Source organism: Phalaenopsis equestris, unplaced genomic scaffold (genome assembly GCF_001263595.1).
Source record: "Phalaenopsis equestris unplaced genomic scaffold, ASM126359v1 Scaffold000118, whole genome shotgun sequence".
Lineage (NCBI taxonomy): Eukaryota > Viridiplantae > Streptophyta > Magnoliopsida > Asparagales > Orchidaceae > Phalaenopsis > Phalaenopsis equestris.
Genome location: NW_018164560.1, coordinates 595,465 through 611,250, shown reverse-complemented (window position 1 = coordinate 611,250; position 15,786 = coordinate 595,465). Strand labels below are relative to the sequence as shown.

The window sequence follows — 15,786 nt, the reverse complement described above, 5'->3', positions numbered from 1 at the left end:
ACAAGGGGAGGCAAAATAAGCTATACATCTTCCATGCACATCTCTTATAATTCCACCCATACCCGCATAGGCATTAGAAAAGCTCCCATCGACATTAATTTTAAACCAACCATGGGGGGGTGGTGCCCATTTAATCAAAATGGGTTTCTTACCCTTAGCCACAGTAGGAGTAACATTATGTCTAGAGAAGGACTTCCATGCCTTACTGAAATAAGCAATCGCTAAGATGTAAGTGGTAGAGGGGGTGTATCCAGTCGCTTCATATTTATGATTGTTTCTTGCCATCCATATGAACCATAAAACAATTACCATAAAACAATTACCGGTGAACACCGGTAAACAAAAAAACTTGGTAAAAGAGGGTTCCAAACCCTTCCAAATCTCCATAGCAGTTTTAAAGTTCAGTTTAGCAGGTCAGTGTATCCCAAAAAAGCACCCAATACGATGCCAAACTTCTTTAGAAAAATGAGACTAAAAAAATAGATGATTCAATAATTCAGAACATTTTTTACAAATATAACAATAAGATGCAAGCTTCAGCCCTTTCAACTTGAGTATATCATCAAGAGGTAGCAACTTATGAAAGTATCTCCAAAGGAAAAAGGATATTGATGGAGTAATGAGTTTATGCCAGATAAAAACATGCCACTTCCATGGAGTAAAGGAGTGAATATTTGAGTAAAGCCATTTTGTGACAGATGAATTAGTATGGTTTTCCATAAAGGAAGAGCTATATCTTGCGGTTTAACAGGAATTTTTGCTATGGCAGGAGCAATTTCACCAACTAAGGAATTCAACATATCAAGATTCCATTCACCATTAATCCAACAATCAGAGATCAGAAGGTTAACATCATTATCATGAGGATGCAGATTAGAGAAAGTAGAGAGACCCCAATCATCTTTCCAAAACGATATATTGTCATCACCAATATCTCAAAACATAAAATGAGAAGCTACATCACGAGCAACAATGATGCCTTTCCAGAGGTTTACAAGCATAGTTCCAAGTAGTCCAGCTCTTGGTGTTTCTAGTACCTTGCCAAAGGAATTTATTAAAAATATTCTCAAGCGTCTTTTGAATGCTCTTTTGGTTTTGAGAACCTGCATCATGTAAAGTGGGAGAGTACAAAGAACACTTTTCAATAAGGTGAGCCTTCCGCCATTAGAAAGGAAAACATTTTTTCCAGTCATTAATTTTGAGTTTAATCTTATCAATCACCTCATCCATCTGTGTTTATTTGATTCTACCTCTGAGAATGTTAACCCCAAGGTACTTAATAGGGAGCTTAGAGATTTTACAGCTGGTAAAATTAGGGGCCCAAGCAACAGTGTTAGATGGAGCACCTATGCCAAAGTACATAGAACACTTAGCCAAATTAAATAACATCCCAAAGGTGTTTTGAAGGTCTTTTAACAAATTCATAGTAGCTTTGATGACGCGTTTACTCGCATTTAAAAACAGAATGACATCATCAACATAAGCAAGGTGGCTCACAACAATTTTAGACCTATGGGAGAATTGAAGATAAGGTCTCTCTTGATGCAACTTGTTAATAAGCTTGGAAAGATAATAAAAAATAATTATAAAAATAGTAGGAGAAAGAGGGTCTCCCCGCTTGATGCCCCTTCCAGCAGAGAAAAAACCACGGGCTTCACCATTGAACATCACACTATAGCTGTTATTAGGCAACCATCTCTGTATAGATGAACAAAAGTCTTGTTTAAAACCTCTAGCTTGCAATATATTTAGAATAAAATCTCAACTAATAGTGTCAAAAACTTTTTTGATATCCAACTTGAGAACCATATTGCCCCCTCTGCACTTTTTATCCAACTCCTCAATCAATTCTTAAGAGAATATTGTCAGTAATTTCCCTGCCCTTAATGAAAGCAGACTGCTGTTCAACAATGATATGATTGAGATGAAGCTGAAGTCTACTAACAATAATCTTACTCAAGGCTTTAGATATCACTGTAGTGAGTGATAGTAGACGAAAATTGTCCCAAATGACTTTATCATTACCTTTAGGAATAAGAACAATAAGTACCAAGATGAAATATTTACCAGGATTATTTCCAAGGAAAAAGCTTTGAACAAGAGTAACCTCCTTCTTAATAACTTCCCAAGCATGTATGTAGAAAGCAGAAGAAAACCCATCAAGACCCGGGACTTTATTACTTTATTAGGATAGATAGATTTGAAAGCATTCAAGATTTCCGGCTCATCAGGAGGATAAACTAAATTAAGATTATTTGTATAGTCATAATCCTTCTCAAAATAGGTAGGATCAACAGGCATAGTATGAGAAGAGTTATGAAATAATTCAGTATAAAAGCTAACAACACTGTCTCCAATCTCTTCCATATTTGTGATAATATTCCCATCAGCTTTTTTTAATTTTTAAAATGCTATTGATGTTTCTTCTATGCTTAAGAGTTGCATGGTTAATTAGTGTTTCGATCTCCTGCAACAAAAGCAGAATCATTAGCTTTTTGTTTAAGTAAATTTTCCTCTAAAGCAATAGCGTCCATAAGATCTAAATGTGCTTGGGCAACATTATCCATCAAGTGTGGAGAAATTTGAAGTTGGGCTTCCAACGAATCAACAATATTCTGCGCATCCTTCACGCATCCTTTACTTTTTTATGTACATTACCAAAGACATGGTAATTCCATTTCTTGAGGTGAGCTGTCACTTTCTTATGCAATTACCACAGGACAAACCAAGAACTCCCAACACCATCATATTTCAAAGCTTGTGCAACCAAATCAAGAAAAGTAGCACATGAAGTCCAAACATTAAGAAATTTGAATCTAGAGATGACCGATTTAACAGTGGAAGCCAAAGTGAGCAATATAGGATTGTGGTCAGAGGTAACATGACTCAAATGTTGCACTTTCACAATAGGAAAGTAACTTTTAAAAGCCGAATTAGCCAAGAAACGATCCAGTCTCTGATATAGAAAACCCCTCCTCCAAGTGAAAAGAGAACCAGTGTAGTCCAAATCAAAAAGACCTGTGTTAGACACAGAGTTTGAAAATCTATTAATAAGAGCAGGATCAACTCTTCCCCCTCCTTTCCTCTCCATCGACTTCATAATCATATTGAAGTCTCCTACAACAAACCAATTTTCGTATGTGATATTTCCCATGGACTCAAGTTTCTGCCAAAGTAAATATTTTTTATGTAAAATAGAGCTAGAGTAAGCAAAGTGCCCCACCCCTGAAAACCATCAAAAGAGATTTGAGTTAGAATGTATTGAGCCTTATCTGTATTGAGCCTTATCTTCAATGATAGAAAGATTAACAGTGGGCTTCCAAAAAACCCAAATTTGGTTGTTAACATTACAGTAAGAGCGATATCCTTTGAATTTATTAGGAATCCCGTGCTTATTCACATGGGCCAAAGGCTCCAAAATAGCAAATATGAGTAATTTATTGACCCTATACAAGTTTTTAAGCCTATTAAGGGAGTTAGGGTCCGCCACTCCCTTAATATTCCTGACCATTATGTTAATCATGATATCGTGAGCCACCCCTTCTAGTAGATCTAGTAGGGTTGACCAACTGTTCTCCATCAGAGTGGTAAGCACCTTCCAATATGATGTTGCTAGCATTAAGTCTAGATAACTCAATGTTACGTTTAGCTTTTTTCCGTGATTACTTTTGCATTTGCCATTCATTTTCCAAAGATGATGCAACATTTTCAAGAGAAGTATTTAAAGCCCCAACTTTAGGAGAATGCACCATAGTGGTAGGATAAGCTTCACATTCATTACCATTATATATATATATATAATAATCCTACACTTCAAAATAAAGTTTCAAAGAAAATTCTGAAAAAGATATTTCCTTTTTAAAGTTACTTTTTTTTTTGTTCCCCGACAACAAAGCAAAAAACTTGACCCACCTTGCAATTACACAAATATTTATATTTCTTAATATGCCAAAAACTTGACCCAATTTATATTTAGCGGTTTTTATATAAAACTTGACCCAATTTATATTTAGCGGTTAGTGAGAGCAAATGTAATATGATAAAATTTAAAGAAATAGTTTTTTCATTAGAAATACTATGCAAGTATACGTATCGTTTCCAGTAATATAAGATTTTTCATAAGAACCCCAGTATCAATCCGAAAGGGAAACGTAAACGAAAAGAAATGAAATGAAATTGATAAATTTTAACTTGTAAGAGAACTTTACTTAAGACTGCAACAAATATCTAAAGATGAAAATTAAGTTTACTAATTTCTACAAAATGCAAGTCAATCTAAATGTAATGATTTTAGAAAATATATAAAAAGAGACTTTCTTCTTGTCAATAATTCATAATCAGTATAGGATTTCAAATGTTTAGAAGTTTACATGTGGTATTATGATAAATAGGAGCATACCTATTTTTTACTTCTTTCGATTGTGTAAAGAACATTGATTAATCTAAAGTTGGTGTCGGCATGTTAGTAGTGCTGGGTAGGTTCTAGTCTCTCACTCCTAGATTATCCACTGTGCACTCTTTATAAGACTTACTAGTGGCCCATTAGTTCCGATCTCTAGACCAACTTGATAAAAGAATTTAGTCTGTTACTCTAGAAACATCAATTCTATACCCATCAAATCATATCTCTCTATCTATTTGCACTCCCCTTCAGACGATCCTCACTGCTCTTTCCAAGGTGAAATGTGATTTTTACAAGTTAAGAAATTTTATCTCTTTCAAGTCTATAAGTTTCTTCAATAAATTTTTAACAATAGAAGTGGTCAATTTGTAAAGTAAATGAAAGTCCGGTAAAAATATCATCACAATTTTTAGGAATAAAAAAAATTCTAAACAAAATCAAAATTACTTACTTGATTACTTCATATTGCATGGAGAAAGAGAAAACTACTCAAAACGCATGGGGATAACAAAACAAAACATATTTATAAAAGCCAAATCCAAAGTTCAAGAAATAAAGACAAAGATATAAATACTTATCTGGAATGATTCCTGAAACACTCCTTTAAAGTTCTCTGATTTCTCTGACTCTAACGACACTTACAGGACTCACAAACTCCAGAAATCACTAAGACTCAAAGAAAACTACTAATACACTTAACACACTCACACACTATGAGACTCTATATATCCGACCCTCTTAGCCTCTTGGAATTAATCCCTATTTATAGAGCTTCGAAAATGACCAAGGGTTGTGTTAAGATGGGTTCAAGTGAGGGGAATCAAACATATACTTAAAAAATCTCTAGGATTTGTCCCCTCTTTAGCTAGATCGAGGATGGATTCCCCATCACTCTGGATGACTCGTTGGCTCTCTTTTCCTTATATGAATACTGGGAGATTTCATGACCAATCCTAGAGGGATTAAAGGCGATGCTAAAAAAGCCCATATTAAAACCACCTGAATGACTTGGAGGGTAGAATCTTTGTGCAATTCATATAAGCAGGATTGAAGGCTTTTAATTTATATACTTCCCATTCTCATTCTGTTTCTCTTCATCTCCAACTTACCCCTTTTTTTCTCTTTGTGTAGCCAATGGAAGGTTCACCAAATATCTAATAATCCAATAAAGCTAAGGCTAGTCACGATGACATGTGATAAGACTCCAAACAATGATTATCTCCTATCAACCCGAAAATTCGGAATATTAAGTCAACTATAAACTGTTGGACAGAAATTTATATACTCTTAGTCAATAATAATAGTATGTTAAATTTTTATAGACTTTCTTATGATATTATCATTCATTATATCAAAATGGAAATAATCTATAAAGTTCAATTACAACCATTCTACTATTGATTGTGAACCACTCAAATTATAGAAATGCTGTACGCTTCGTGGTTCCACAACGATAATATGCAAAATCTCTTCTTTCACGTTTACTGCTTTAGAATCTATCATTTAAATATTAGTTTCTAATAATTTTAAGTCACCCACAAAATTAATATCAAAGAACTTTAAAAACATGTCTTTTTGTCAAAATTTAAGAACTTTTATTACATATTTCATTAATGCATTCTATTCGAACATGACAAGTTTAAAAGAAATGAAGCATTCCATTGTATAGCAATAAGATGCCTGATTAGGAAATCATATCATATCATTATAAAACACCTTCATCGTAAAAATGCATTTTAATTATACCTTTTAAGGTATTTCAATAATAATATCTTTTTCTAAAGTTGTGAACAGGCAATTATTTTATACACATATCATATCATTATAAAGCACCTTCATCGTAAAAATGCATTTTAATTATACCTTTTAAGGTATTTCAATAATAATATCTTTTTCTAAAGTTGTGAACAGGCAAATATTTTATACACATACACATTAGCATTTATAATTTGTATTATGAGGGAGTGAATTTCATTGGTCAACAAGCACATGCAAGCATTTGTATATATATTTCTTTCATTAATATTCTGCAAATCATTTAATATATTTTCTATAATGGACATTGGGCAAGATAAAAACTTTAAATATGACAAGAAATGTCAGTTATTCATTTCAATGCTTCCAATAATTTGAAGAGGAGATTTAAGTTATAAGCAATTTGCAGCAATATTTATTTGGCTAATATCAATATCAATTGACGGGCTTGATTTAGAGGAACTGATTTTGTTAAATTTTAAAGATCTGGTTAGTTGAATATTAAGCAATGAATTCTACCACTCTTTTCAAGTTCCGCCAGCAAAATAGTAATTTTTGCTGTTGATACATGTTGTTCTTTCTAAATGAATAGCATCAGCATTTGGTATACAAAGTCTGCTTTTGCATCTCAAAAACTCATTCTTGTCAATCTCATTGTCCTCTATCTGGTCCGCTTTTAACAAATTTAATTTTTTTTGAAAACCAGAATCTTGAGTCGGTCCATTGTATATTCTATCTTTCAAAGTAGAATGAACTATTATCTTATTCAATATAATGTAACTTTTTTTAATGAAAGTGACTACTAATAATTTCTTCCTATCCACGTCTTTATTCATTCCCTACTAATTAAATAATTAGTTTTCACTGCTTGGCGTTTTTTTATTTAAAACCATCAATGATGTTTATACTTTCTGGATGATATAATATATTTTGATCATAATATTTAATGAGCCTATCTTAAATTTATTTTCTTTTATGTGAAGATACACTTTAATTTCTTGTGATTAACGATGACTTCATACTAACGTTTATAGAGAACGTATCTCTATATTTTCAGTGCAAATTCCATTACTGTAAATTTTATACTTGAGTTGAAATTTTTTTCTTATAATTCATTTGATACCTTGAAACATAAGCAACTACTTTGTAATGCTACATTAAGAGAACATAATCTCGAAATGACACATCATTATATATTTTATATTCTTTTGTATTTGATTAACACCGGTGTAGCCATTAGTAAATTCTTTAAATTCTGAATAATGTTCTCATAATGATCATCCTATTTAAATTTAACCATCTTTTGGGTAACAACATTGCATATAAGAAAATTCCTTGATAAACTTTATGTAATACCCTACTAGACTTAAAATAGATTTTACTTTTGTAATAGAAGTTTGGCATAACCAATCTATAATATGTTCCTTCTTATTTTATTCTATAGGTACCTTCACCGTTGATCCCCAAATGATAACGTTCTTTTGCCAGAATCTACATTCAGAAATTTATATAAATTTCATTCTTTTTTGGTACTTGCACTATATGTAGATGATGAGCTTGATTGGTATCATATTTTAAATAAATATGAATATTGTCTATGAATTCAATTACAAAGATATTCAAAAAATGGTCCAAAAGTTATGCTCATCAAGCCAATAGATATTACAGATGCATTTGTTAGTTTTAAAGCATCACCGCAAATCCAAAATGTCTGTACCTTATATAAATGCTATTTTGGCTGTCATAATTGATGATATTCAAATCTGAGTCAATTTTGGAGAGAATGGAAGGTTCTTTAAGCTGATCAAAATGATCATCAGTTCTTGATATTTGATATTTCTTCATAATAGTGAGCTTATACATTTCTTTACAGTCGATACACATTCTGAAACTTTTATCATTTTTATTTACATATAGTATTGAGACTCTCCAAAACGATATGCTAATGCTTGATAAAATTTTCTCTAACATTTCTTCTGGTCGACATTTTAATTTCAAAACATGTTTACTTTGTAACTCTTAATGGTGAGCTTTTTCAGTTCTTTACAATTAATGCTCATTCTGAAAGTTCCATCATTTTTTGTATAGATTGTGTTAAGACTGCCCAAGCTATCATACTAGGTCTGAAAACCTTTTAAATAATTTCTATAATTGACTTTTTAACTTCCACAATTCTTTAATTGCTATGGTATGGCATTCTTGCCATTCGATATAAGCTTGGTAATAAATTGAAAGTAAATACTCTCTCTCATCGGAAGTAACCCAGGTAAATCATTTAGAAGGACTTGTGATTATTCATTCACCACTGGGATATTCTTTAACCTTTTTTATCTCCTTTGTTACAACTTTTATTTAGCAAAAAGACCTTGATGACCACTATTCAACAGTTTAGAAGCTTTCAAAGATGGCATTATCATTGATGATAATATTTGATCTCCACAGAATTTGAATTTTCTTTCTCAAGAAAATTGAAGTTGGCTACTTTCTTATTATAATGAATTGTTACAAAATTTTTAAAAATCTAATACATCCCTAAGTTTGCATTGAATTTTAGGTGTTGTTTATCCACTGAAGTGATATTGATGTATTTCATCATTTGAGTGAGAGGATTCATAGCAATAGTAACATTTGATGTACTTCGCCTCCCTCCATATTTTTATGTATTAATTTCTCTTGGTTATCCATCTTCTTGAGATGTAAAAACATTATTACTGAATTAGAGTTTAACGGAATGTCTAACCAAATATCACAAGTCCGTTGTAAAATTTTCTCATCAATCATCCTAATTGCTTTTTATCATAAATTTTTTTTATAATGGCTCTTTCATTAAATTTGCTCACTAACAATACAGCTTAATATAACTTTTGCTCTAATGCCATTTTTATTATGACTAGGCTTGAAAACTTGGAATGCTAAATCAGGCATAAACAGTCAGACGTAAGTTTAAATATATCATTTAACAATAATGATAAGAGAAATATTTATAAAAAAATAATATTATTATCATCCTATGCATCAAAAGAGCCAATAATCCAACTTGGCATTCTGTTTGATCAAATTAAGATAGTCAATTCTGCTCACTTTTGGTATTCAGGTTCTGTTGATGTGATTTTTTTTTTTTTTTTTTTTGCGAAATTAGCAATAATAAAGTTGTTTAATTCACAACCAAGAGAAATTGAGTCTGTTTTGTTTGACATTGCATTCGCTATCCACCTTCTACATTTTATTCAACCGTATTTGAATCGGGAGCAAGTGTTGAGGTTAATAGACCAGAAGGCATTGGTGTTAAAGAGAGTGCTCGTGGATGTGAGCGCTACGAACTGGTAAGGATTAATAGGTTCAAGCTTTTGGAATCAATAGAGGAAATTCAAAATGATGCAAAATGATACGCTACATATTAGAAGATGCAAGCGTGGTAGAGTGCTGGCCGCATGCACAAGTGAGGGTGAATGTAAGCTTGAGAGACTTAAGGTGAGTGTGGAACGCCCATGCTGGACCTCCTAAGGGCAGGGTGATGTTGCAAGGGGAGAGAGTGTAGGAAAGGAAACTTAAACCTTTGGTATTTAGTTATATAATCTTTTTCGCTTTAGGATCTGAAAGCGGATCATAATATAGGATGTCTTTGCCTTGTCAGAAAAGACATTAGCAATATGCATTTCATTGCTTTGAGTTACAGCTATAACCTTTTATATTTTATTACCTTTATAGGTATTTACTGGTTTTTGACAGGTTTAATTAGGCTGTTTATTATTTTACTTTTGTAGGTCACATTACAATGTCATTATGAAATCAATTGCAGTTGGCGGAACATCTCTGAAACTTCCAACTGATGTATTCCAATCCGGGGACATGAGAGGGACCATAATTGATAGTGGAACAACCTTAGCTTATCTACCTGAAGAAGCTTTTAAACCATTGATGAATGCAGTATGTAGCCTTTCCTTATGTTTCTAAACAGGTGATTTTGGAATTTCTATCTGATAATTTTATTTATTCCTTCTAGATTTTTTCCTATCAGCCTGATTTGAGCTTCCAGAACATCCGAGAGTTTCTTTGCTTCCAATTTTCTGGAAGGTATACAGCTATTCTTGCAACTTGGACTCAGTCAAAGTTCAAGATTGCTGCTATCTAATATCATAATCTAAGAAAGTACTTTTTACCTTTTACTCTCAGTTAGTCGTTAAATCTGTTTCTTTTTTTTTTCCAGAAGCTACCATTGTTTCCATGTTTTTATGTAAATTTTTCCCTGCCTATGCAATTTATTATTGTTGTGTTTTTTATTCTCTTGTAACCAAGCACTCTTCACTTCTGTTTTGCTGATATTGAAATTTCAGAGCTAACATAATCATCTATTTTATGAATTCCAAATTTTCTTTCATTTTTCAACAATACTTTATTGTCACAGTAATGCTTCAATTATTTGGAGATGATCAGGGTAAATGCATATCGGAACTTTTGAAATAGCAATCAAGTATGTGCAGACATTGCACTGGAAATTTACTGATGTTGTAGTTGTGGGGAAGACTCAACAGGTAAATCGTTTAAGAACCCCACTCTCCTTGAAGCATCTGTGCTTAGAAGAATTCTCGCCTCATAGGATGGATAACTCGCCAATATTTCTGGGCCTAATCTTCCTTTTCGTTTGTTTGTTGCAATATGAATTCCAGTTGCCACTAATTGGCTGACTTTTCTTCTTCAAACTTTGCTAGAAGTAGCTCTCAGTTTTTGGACAACAAGAAATAATGCTCAGGAACCTTTTTTCCCCTTAACTTTGATATTATGAAGTGATGATGAATGGTTTGAGTTATTTTTTTGTGGGGACCTTGTACTTCTATCTATGCAATAGATTTATTGATTATATTAGGTAATTTTAATCTATGGAATCTTCTAATTACATAGTTTTATAATCAACTTATCTACATATCCTATTAAAATTATGATTTTGGCCTCAATAGATTTTTTTAATGAATGGAGCGAGATCCTCAAGAATTTATTTGATGTTATTTTTTCCATGGCTTTAGCGATCCTTCCGAATCATACTCCTAGGAATTTTCTGAGCTCCTAAATGGTTTTCTTTCAGTCTGCATACATGATTTGTACCAAAATATTAATTAAAACATCATGGTGGTTCTATTTAGGCTTCTTCATTTAATTTTTCATCTAGGAATGCATTTTTTACATATTAGAAGAACTAGTTGAGGATGGCTATCAAGGATAGAAGTATCTGAATGATTTTTAGCTTTTAGCGATTAGGGCAAATTTTTTTTATAATCAATTATATAGGTTTGAATGTAGCCTTTTGCAGCGAGTTAGCTTTAGAACTTTTAAGTGCTCCATTTGCATTGTATTTGATAGTGCAACATATACCAACTTACATTTAACTAATTTAATTTCTTAAATCATGTCTTTTTTTTAATATTTTATTCTCAAGTGCTTCTTAGATAGTTCTTGGAACCTTAATATTATTTATTTTTGTAAGAAAAGTTCTGTGGAAGGAGAAAATATTGGAAAATTAAATAAAATTGGCTAGTTAATGTTGGTTGCTTGTTCCATCTCCCACTCTTAAATTAACAAGAAGGCTAATCGATTGTTGGAATTGAATTTCAGAAGTAAACATCATGCCTTTTTTGCATGATTATTAATCTTGCATAAATTTGGATAGTTAAGCTTGCTTTGATTCAATGCTTGGCTTTTCCTTTCTTTTTGAGCATACTTGCAATAATGTTTTAGTTTCTTTATGTAGGATTTCATTAGGATTGTTGTCCGAACACTTTTATTTATAGGGAATTCTTGGGATTATTTGAAACTTACTGGTTTGATTTGGTGGTTTAGAGATTTTGATTAAGAAAATCAATGTTGTATTTATTCCAAAATATCTTTTGGAGATAATCTTGCTAACTAAATACTTACTTTTTAAATAAAGATAATATCTTGGGTGATAAAGAATTTTTTAGAATTGGGTTAGTTATATTTATGTTAGGCAAGTCTATTATGGAAGCTCCCAAGAAACTCCCAAATTTCCTAAATATTTCCACACTTCAATTGGGATATCATTAGGTCCTGTAGACTTTCCACCCTTGGTTTTTTTTAAAGCCTCATCAACTTCTTTTTTACTAACGCAAATGTAAAAATGAAACGTTTTATTATTATTGACGATATTAAGATCACTAAGGTCAATTGCATTTTCATAAACTTCATTAAAAAGTTTATCAAAATAACTCACCTACTGTTGACCTCATTTTCGGATGAGGTCGTCACTTCTATCCTTAGAGCCTAGGGTCTAGCTTTACGCTTCTCTTGTTTGGCCCTCTTAGAAGACTAGGACGGAACCCACACTATTTAGAAAATTCGAGCCACCTCGTCACTCCTTTGAGTTTCACATGGGCGGTCCGAAATCCTCGGCGTTGAGTTGATTAGGATCGACACATGAAACTCGAGTCGAGCTCCTACATTAATAGAAGCAGCCCCTAAGAAACCCCTTGGTGATCCGAACGCTCGATAATGCAACATTTTTTTGCACGCATCGCACCCCGCACAATTTTGGGTTAATTTGACTCGTCAGTCGGCAAACTCGTCCGGACAACCCCAGATGATGAAACAAACCGCGCTGACGCATTCGAAACGTCGACTTTAGCTAGGAAGGACACTCATATCTCTATAGTTTCGTGCGCGAGCGATTAGCACGAATATCGATGCACTTTTTCTAGCAATGCGCGTGCCCGGGCTCAGCCCAGATTCGACTCGGGTTTGATTCAGGTTGGACTCGGGCTGAACACAACTAGACACGAGCTCACCTGAATTTGAAATTCAAATTTCAAAATTCAAATGAATTATTTAATTTTTGTCTTAATACCTTCCATTTAATCCTCCCTTGCATTTGGAAACTATTTAATTCCTCGCCCAATTGATTCGAGTAACGACTAACTCTCCTGCTGCTTATTTCTTTCTTCCACTCGTCGCCCTTGCCGAATCTTCCTCCCCTGCCTTTCCCGAACATCAGCTTCTGTCCCGCTGGTCTTCCTCTGCCTTTCCTGAAAGCCTGCTCTCCCATTCGCCTCCTCCTTGCGCTGAAGTCCCCCGCTTGTTCTCTCCCGTCTCCCGCACCGAAGCCGCTTGCTCTCTCCTGTCTCCCGCACCGAAGCCGCAGAGCTCGATCCTGTTCCTCGTACGCTCCTCCGCGACTCGCCTTCTTCCCCTCTCTGCCGCACGCATCGAAGTCTCATCCTTCGCTTGCTCTCTCCCGTCTCCTGCACCGAAGCCGCAGAGCTCGTCCCGTCTCCCGTACGCTCCTCTACGACTCGCCTTCTTCCCCTATCTGCCTCATGTACCAAAGCCCTAGCCCCTCTTCTGCGAACAAATCCGGCGCTCGACCACTGCGAACAAGAAGGCTCGCCTCCTTTGCCCCCTCCTCGGATTCATTCGATCATCCCCTGCTCGACTCCCTCATCGCAGAAAGCTTCCCGCTCGCCTTCTGCCTTCCATGTTCGACCCCAGCTCCTCTTCTGCGAATAGAAGCGTCTGCCCGAACTCCCTCTTCTTCTTGCAGGAGAGGCTTCTGTTACCGTGTGATCTGATTCGTCGGTTCAGGTTGATCTCCTCGCTTAAACTTTTTTTTAATATAGATCTTTAATTGAAGCTATTGAATCTGTTGAAAGCTGGAAGGAAACTTTCTGAGGAATTGAATTAGTTATATTTATGTAGATTCAATTTGGTTTAAAGTTTTCACATGCATTCTTTCATCTATAAGATTTGATCTCATGACGGCTGAGCTTAATTTATACTATAAACACTTCATAATTTATTTACCTGTTTATATTTGTTATGTTAGTAGCTCTCATAATCATAGGGACTGATTCTTTTAGATCTCAAAATAGTTTTTTTTGCATTGAATCGTGTTAACCGAATTTGTCTTGGTTAAAAAGATGCAAGTATTAGTCTGATGCACAATTTTATTCGCACAATTTTATTCATTCAATTTTATTCATTTGACAACTTGATCACTGCTTTAAGGTGCTTTTATTGGTCGATCTTGAACAACTTAATCACTGTATATGTGCTGTTTGAGGCTGCTAATCACTATAGTGTTGTAGGAAGCTTAAAGATCGTTGTATATGTGTTGTTTGAGCTGCCAATCACTATAGAGTGCTTTAGGAGTGCTGCGAGGTGCTGGAATTAATGACTTGGAGTGCTATAAGTGCTGTAGGAGTGCTGCGAGATGCTGTAATTAATGATTTGGAATGCTATAAGTGCTGTAGGAGTGTTGTGAGGTGCTGGAATTAATGATTTGGAGTGCTATAAGCGCTGTAGGGTGTTGTCCAATGTTTCTAGTTGCTCCCTAGTGCCGTAGGAAGCTATAGGACCACTGTCCAATGCTTCTAGTTGCTGCCCAGTGTCGTAAGGAGCTGTAGGACCGCTGTCCAATGCTTCTAGTTGCTGCCCAATGTCGTAAAGAGCTATAGGACCGCTGTCCAATGCTTCTAGATGTTGCCTAGTACTGTAGGAAGCTGTAGGACCTCTGTCCAATGCTTCTAGTTGCTGTCTAATGTCGTAGGAAGCTGTAAGATCGTTGTCCAATGCTTCTAGTTGCTGCACAGTGTCGTAGGAAGCTGTAGGACCACTGTCCAATGTTTCTAGTTGCTGCTTAGTGTCATAGGAAACTGTAGGACCGTTGTCAAATGCTTCTAGTTACTGCCCAGTGTCGTAGGAAGTTGTAAGATTGCTGTCCAATGCTTCTAGTTGCTGCACAGTGTCATAGGAATGCTGTAGAGTGCTGCCCAATGCTCCTAACCGCTGTCTGATGTCGTAGGAAGCCACCTAAGAGCTGTTTACCACAAATTGGGTTCATACGAAGCCACCTAGTAGCTGTCCACCACCATTTGGGTCCATAGGTAGTCACCTAGTAGCTGTCCACCATCGTTTGGAAGCCATCTAGTTGCTGCCCAACTTTGTTCGGGTTCGTAGGAAGTCACATAGGTGCTGCCCATTACTATTTGGGTTCATAGGAACTCATACAAGCGTTATTCAAAATTCCTAGCTGTTGTTTGAAGTCATAGGATCACCATACACACTTGCTAATTGCTTCCCGGAGTCGTAGGAGATCGCAGGATCACCATACTAGCTCGCTAGTTGCATTCAGTAGTTGTAGAAAACCTTAGGATCACCTGTTTAGAGTTCCTAGCTGTTACTACAACTTGTTCTACTGCTACTGTTTTCTTCTTTTCTCTGTAATTTATTTAAATTCTTTGCAAATTATATTGTGTTTTGTGAGTTAAACATGCAACAGGAATAACAACAACAGATACGTCACGTACGCAAATACATTTTATTTGTTGATGTTTCTTTATTGCAATTACTCTTGCTTTAACACATTATGCAGGTACTGAATACAATCTCATTTTCAAAACAAAATGATTTTTCAAAATTAAACAACATTTTCAAAATAAAAAAAAAACAAAACATAATATGTTCTTTCGAATTTACGGGAGTCCCTCAGAGGAGGTAACCCACGGTTGCTAACGAGATCTCCCCAGTTTAAATGGATTTTACGACTCATTTATACTAAGTAAATTCAAAAGAAAATAGTGATGCCGGAACGAGGGAACCGTGGGATCCTAACTGGTGTCGCTCTA

At 34.7% G+C, this 15,786-nt stretch overlaps 1 protein-coding gene across 1 annotated transcript in view; it reads left to right on the top strand.

The window, feature by feature from the left end:
- The window catches only part of LOC110021049 (aspartic proteinase-like protein 2), a 59,580-nt gene that overhangs the window by 23,274 nt on the left and 20,520 nt on the right, over positions 1–15,786 (top strand). Inside the window, exons 5-6 of the mRNA XM_020719379.1 lie at positions 9,922–10,084; positions 10,161–10,231. Of these exons, the coding sequence (XP_020575038.1) occupies positions 9,922–10,084; positions 10,161–10,231 (234 nt within the window). The remainder of the gene's footprint in view (positions 1–9,921; positions 10,085–10,160; positions 10,232–15,786) is intronic.